Source organism: Centroberyx affinis, unplaced genomic scaffold (genome assembly GCF_046629955.1).
Source record: "Centroberyx affinis isolate AG114_WGS23_722 - 3 ecotype Tasmania unplaced genomic scaffold, CSIRO-AGI_Caff_v1 ptg000657l_1, whole genome shotgun sequence".
Classification (NCBI taxonomy): domain Eukaryota; kingdom Metazoa; phylum Chordata; class Actinopteri; order Beryciformes; family Berycidae; genus Centroberyx; species Centroberyx affinis.
Window position 1 is genome coordinate 74,436 of NW_027279283.1, and position 6,532 is coordinate 80,967.

The following is a 6,532-nucleotide window of genomic DNA, read 5'->3' on the forward strand; positions in this document are numbered from 1 at the left end:
GCGGCGCTCAAGGTTCAGGGAAGCTCCGCATCAGAACAGAAACTCGTCGGTGACGTTTAGAAAATGCAGGAAATTCTGTAGAAAAGTTCGAGACACTTCTCAAGGCTAAGGTGAGCTAATTAGCAGATATATCTACATCCACAGAAACAGTCATTGCTTCAGTTCCCCAGTCGCTGATTCAGGTCGTATTTTTCTGGCTTGTTGTTTTGGACGGTAATTTCATTTAACTAATTTTTTAAGTGTTTTCACTGGTTTGAAGTTGCAGTTCCGCATCAGGGGATCAAGGGGCATGACCGACCACTTATAAGTAGTAACACTGTCTCTGTTATGTAGGGGCTTAGTTTGGATTCATTGTACTATCTTGCACCAATTTGGCGACATTCTGCGACGGTTTGACAGTTTTAGTTGTCTGCTACTTTAATTAGGTAAAACTTCGGCAGCTTGTTAATTGTGCTATGGCCTTGTGTGAAAAGAAATGACGTGAGTTATTACGGACGATATAGGCGGTACCGCATTTCAGGTGGAGTTTACCGCTAACTGCCACCAATAGAATGTAACGCTACTTACAAAACTGCTACCATAGAATTTCTAGGCTAACATAATTGATATGTTTGTTATTCTAGTTCGCTAACAGCAAGGGTGTAAACATTATGGCCGTGTTGCACTCACGAGCTAAGCGCTTAATTGTAAAATTTGATGATTGGTCATCCAGAGTCAGTTATGGGTAAATAGGGAGACCTTGTAGGAAGTCCTAGTGAGTATGACAGCCTATCTGTTCACTATTATGGCTACCTAGATAACATTATGAGTTATAGATGTGGTATGGCCAGTTACACAGCTGTACAGTTGTTATGAACAACTCTGTTTGCTGATACTATATGTAGTTCTTCATTGCTGAGAAAATTAGCAAAGGTTATGTCCACAATATATTTCGCCATACTAGAAGGTAGTAGAAGGTATCCTAGTTGTATAAATAATGCTTTCTCGTCTTGTCTGTTTCACCCTTTTCTTCCTCTTTGTCCCACTCTCTCTAGATGTCTTGCTATGACAGTGATAAGGGGAGTTTGGAGGTGGACAGTTATGGGGCAGCCGCTGCTGAAGAGCTGTCAGGCTGTGCCTTGGCGATGATGGAGAAGGAACGAGACTCTCTCCTCAGCCCTTCAGAAAGCCCTGGCACCTTCACCAGCAGCACCCCCAGCAGCCTGCAGGCCGCCGCTCCCCTGCAGGGCTACGATGTGGAGTTTGACCCGCCCCTGGAGAGTAAATATGAGTGTCCTATCTGCCTCATGGCCCTGAGGAATGCCATTCAAACACCTTGTGGTCACCGTTTCTGCAAGAACTGCATTGAGAAGTCCATCCGGTATGCCACTGTGTAGCTTTCTGGGTAACACTGAACACTAACTCTGGTTTATAATACATTTACAATGCCTTAACAACAGCTTCATAACCGCTTCATGGCACAGTCCTGATTTCATAGTGTCTTCTTCTTCTAATACATATGTGACACAGCAGCATAACAATCTGTCAAATTATGGAGCCATTAGATGGACTTTTTCAAATGAGTCATGGCAAGTAAGCTGTTTGGTTAGCTGACAAGCCGTGTTAGTTATCAGTACTGGTTTTTGAATCAGTAGGACCAATAGGCTTTTAAATGCTAGCACAAACCAAATGTTTTCTGTTAAAGGCATTTAATTTAGACAAATGAGAACAAATAGCATACAATTCTGAAAAAGAGCTTTACAACAGAAATGTGTGTGGCTAAAGGCTATTGCCAGAGGGGCTTTTATTTTGAAATTTGAGCTCAGTAAATTACACATTTGCATTCCTATGTCACAAATTAATTATGTCATGTTATGCAGCTCTTGTTTGTGTGTTTTGTAATATAAACCAGAATCCATCTAATGTGTTACTTCTTTTGGTTACTTGTACATCTTGAGGTTTTTTTTTTTTTTTTTTTTTTTTCAACTGCATACTTAACTGGTGATTCCTGTTATTGCCTCATTTCATTTTCTTATTATTGCATAGCTAACTTATCAGATATATCAAACTTATTATATTACTTATTATTCTTGGTGGATGATAAAATTGCAGTAAATCCAAGTCTGAAGCTTCCTATTTCTCCCCCTGGACTACAGCGACGCAGGACAGAGATGCCCGGTGGATAATGAAATGCTGTTGGAAGAGCAGCTCTTCCCTGATAATTTTGCCAAACGAGAAATCCTGTCGCTAACTGTTCACTGTCCCAATACTGGCTGTGCTGAGAAAATGGAACTCCGGCATTTGGAGGTAAGAAGTCTGAGAGATGATGATAGACATTTCTGATATCTGGCAAAGCCCACGCAACACCATTGGAAACAGGCAACTGAAGTTGTAAGGCTAATATATTAAATTGACACTCCAGTGAGAATAGGGCTGTATGATACTATTTTAAAAATCACATCACAATTAATCAGATTATTGTGATTATTCTGAATATTGTTTCTGCAATTTAAGTTGTCAAAACCACAAGCTTCTTGTGACAAGACTAAAACCACATGTTCTGTAATCACCTATGATTGATCAATACCTACCATTGACTTCTGAAAATAAGAGAGATTTTCCAGCACAATATTTGAGCTCTCAACCCGCATGTATACACACACATACTGACTTCCCATAGATATACTATTCATAGTAGCCTACTGAGCTAATTGTAGGACAAGTGTGTCTTTTTGAGGCTGGGCTGGCCTAGTTCATGTTTGGGTTGTATCATAATAAAATGCCTATTTCTGTCTTTTCAGACCCCAGTTGTCTGTTCAATGTGGTTCCGTGGTTCATAGTTTATTAATAAACTTAGTTTGCGTTTTATCAAGTTAATAAGCAAAAACCTACTTCAATAAAGTGACCTTATATGGAAACTGTCAGCCAGAAAATGTCTCCTGTTAAGTCTTCTTAACAGGAGATATGACATCAAGGGAAATTGGGTTAAATAGTGGTAGAAACCCAGAGAAAACGGCATTGTTGGCAGATATTTAAATATTCTAGCAGTATCAAAATAACTGAATCCATTTAGGTTGTAGCCTAGTTTCAAAACTACCAAACAATAAATCTGTAACATTTTCCATTTGACTTACTAATTCACCACCACCAGCATAATCAGCATGCATTCTTCTCTCCGCCTGTTCCAACACTGCCTCAGATGATTTGCTCCTAATTGATCAACAGCCACTTAGGGAGACTTCAGATTAGTCAGCAACTAAAAATACGTGCATGCTAGAGTGCTACTAACTCCAGTAGACCTGTAGGTTGTCTGTCTAACAAATCCTTTAAATCAATAGCATGTAAAAGGGAAAATACATTTAGCTGATTTGTTTCCATACATTGTTTTCCTACCAGAATCATGTAACACAGTGTCCGTTTGCCACTGTGCCATGCCCGCAATGCCAACAACCTGTGAGGACGAGCCACCTAGAGGAGCACACAACCCATCAGTGCCAGAGGAGACCTGTTTCGTGTCCAGACTGTGTGGCATCCTTTGTTTATGAGGACAGACAGGTACAGTTCAGTCACCTAATTGTTCCTCTTACCTATTCCAGAAAGTGTTTCATAGCAAAGTGTATCCACATAAACCCTTATGATGGTGTACTTAAAATGTGGTTTGGCTGCTCCCTCAGCTTCATGAGCTGCAGTGCCCCTTTGCGAACGTGAAGTGCCAGTACTGTGGGATGGACCTCATCAGAGACCAGGTGAGTGAGTGTACATGTCACTATATCATGCTGACGGTGGGTCATACAACATTATTCTTCCAATGGAAAAGATGCATAAAGAAAAAAAATGGCACCTTAAACTCCAGATTGGATGCAAACTGTCAATCATTTTAACTAATGACTTGTGTCAACAAGTTTGTTCTTTTCACAAGGGGAGAATTTTTTTTCCCTGTGTTAAAACCATGAGTTATTTGAACCGTTTCATCCCAATCCCAACACATCTCACAATTGCAATGTGCAACCAACATTTCTGAACAGGCAAATGCTCGGATGATTTGCAATATGGGACAGGAAATGACTTCTTTCCAAGAGGCCTTCCTCTTTAAATGTGTCCATGATAATAATAGCTGACCCTAAGTGGCTGTTGGAAAATCTGATTTGAATTAATGAATATGAATTAAGCTGAGTTGATGATGTTTTTGTTTCAGATGGAATCTCACTGTGATACAGATTGTCCAAAAGCACCCATCGCCTGTACTTTTAGCACCTTTGGATGTCAGGAAAGGGTAGGTGGGGTCATCTCCAAGTTCTCATGGAGATGAACCCTAAATGTAATACTTATTTATTTTAAATCATCTGCACATTGTTCACATGACAATGTGAAGGACTTGAGGACATGCTTGCTATACTATTAGTTCTGTTAATCCTGCATACCAAATGTCAGAAAGAACAATCTTGTGCCTCTGCAGATGCAGCGCCACAACCTGGCTCAGCACATGCAGGAGTTCACACAGATGCACATGCGCTACATGGCTGAGTTCCTGCGTGGCTTTAGCCTCAATGACACCACACCCAAATCCCTCTGGATGCTAGGGCCGTCCTCTATTTCCACTGAGGATCAAGGAGCTGCAGCACCAGTGCCAGGCCCCAGTGGGCCCAGAGGAGCCGGAGGCTGCAGCGGCAGCAGCGCATCTTGTCAGCCCAGTGAGGATGGTCAGAGGCTCAGGGAGATGGATGGACGATTGGTAAAGCAGGACCACCAGCTGCGTGAGCTCATCATCTTAAAAGAAACACAGGTATGGGATGTCCTGGTGTCTCAGTGTACTAATATGTGTATGATATAGTCAACATTGCATCACATTTCATGGTACAGTCACATGCCTGTCTCCTCTGTGCCTACTTTCTGTTTGCTTCTTTTTCTTGACTAACTATTCGTGAAATTATTATTAATATTATTTTGTAAATCTTTTTTGGCTCTTTATTCTGAGATTTTATTGCCTAAACTCATTTTGACATGTCCCAACATCGTAGTTGTGGATTGCTCATTGTCTGGGCAAAAACAGAATTTCAAATCAGTGGCAACACCTGACATGCTGTCACACACGGCAGACATCCACAGCAGCCCCCAGTGATGTCAGCCACACCACCGCTGTTCAGGTGGACAACCATACTGAGGTGGATGTGACTGCAGTGTCAGCTACAGAATCTGACCTTTCAGATAAAGATGACCACAAAAACGAGAATATTGAAATGTAAAAAAAAAAAGTAAATACAGAATTCATAATCGGGACGGGTCAGTTTCGTCATTGTAGTGCGTCTGCTCCAGCCACCTGTCCCTGTCCTCATTCTCTTCTGTGTGCATCTTAGAGAATAAAGCAATGCAATTTTGAGATTAGATGAGATTGTATGTTCCTTGGTACAAAAGATGACTTAAAGCATAGCAAGACGCTTTAGAACTGTGAAGGGTAATATTGTGTGGTGTGCTCAGTTAGTTATTACTACACTTAAACTTAACATTTTCAGTTGTAGTGGTGTAGTTTTACTTAGATATTAGTCACATTTTGGGAAAAAGTGTCTGCGATTGTCCTTGAGCCTCTGTTTCACTTGAAACTACTGTCCCCTCCCTCCCACAGGCAGGCCAGCTTGCAGAGCTGCGGCGCAGGGTTTCTGTGCTGGAGGAGACGGTGAAGGAGCTGGAGGCCCAGCAGTGCCAGGGCATCTTCATCTGGCGCCTCAAGGGTTTTTCTGCCCACCTGCACAACCAGGAGGCGGGCCTGCCGGTGGTGGAGCACAGTCCGGGCTTCTACACGGGCCGCCCAGGCTACAAGCTGTGCCTGCGCTTACACCTGCAGACCCCCAACGCCCCACGCTGCTCCAACTACATCTCCCTGTTTGTCCACACCATGCAAGGAGCCTTTGACGGGCAGCTGAGCTGGCCCTTTCAGGGTACCATCCGGCTCGCCATCCTGGACCAGGGCCCTGAGGGCCAGCACCACATGGAGGTGATGGAGACTAAACCAGACCTGCAGGCCTTCCAGAAGCCAACCATCCAGCGAAATCCCAAGGGCTTCGGCTACGTCACCTTCTTGCACCTGCATCAGCTGCATCAGAGGGCCTTCGTTAAAGACGACACTCTGCTGGTCCGCTGTGAGGTCACACCGCGCTTCGACGGGGCTCTTCGCCGCGAGGGAGCAGCAGTGCAGCCCAGAGGGCCCGAGGCCTCAGTTTAAGGGACTAAAGTTTCAGTGACTATAAAGATAGGATATGAGAGTATTTAAAGTTTGGCTGGGGGGGGGGGGGGGTATATTTTGGATTGTTACAGTTATCATGTGTTGATGATTTTTAAAATGCCCAAGATAAGGCACACCAAATAAATCAATAAGTCTTAGAAGTTAGGAGGAAATTCCACTCACTCAGTGCTGCAGAGGTGTATCAACACAGTAGCTCTGCTGATGTTATGACATCGCTAAGTCTATTTAAAAGGTTGGAGATGCAGAGCAGGAAAAATGATGTTCAGACCAATTCTGTTCTACAATTTGGACAGCGCAACTATGCAATTTACTATT

General features: G+C 43.0%; 1 protein-coding gene across 1 annotated transcript; it reads left to right on the forward strand.

The window, feature by feature from the left end:
- The first annotated feature begins 64 nt into the window (after nt 1-64).
- traf6 (TNF receptor-associated factor 6) lies at nt 65-6,231 on the forward strand. Its single transcript, XM_071519095.1, has 8 exons — nt 65-110; nt 1,035-1,360; nt 2,136-2,286; nt 3,376-3,534; nt 3,654-3,725; nt 4,175-4,252; nt 4,436-4,762; nt 5,600-6,231. Exons 2-8 carry the CDS (start codon nt 1,035-1,037, stop codon nt 6,194-6,196), a joined length of 1,710 nt encoding a protein of 569 aa, XP_071375196.1. The 5' UTR covers nt 65-110; the 3' UTR covers nt 6,197-6,231.
- The last annotated feature ends 301 nt before the right edge of the window (nt 6,232-6,532 follow it).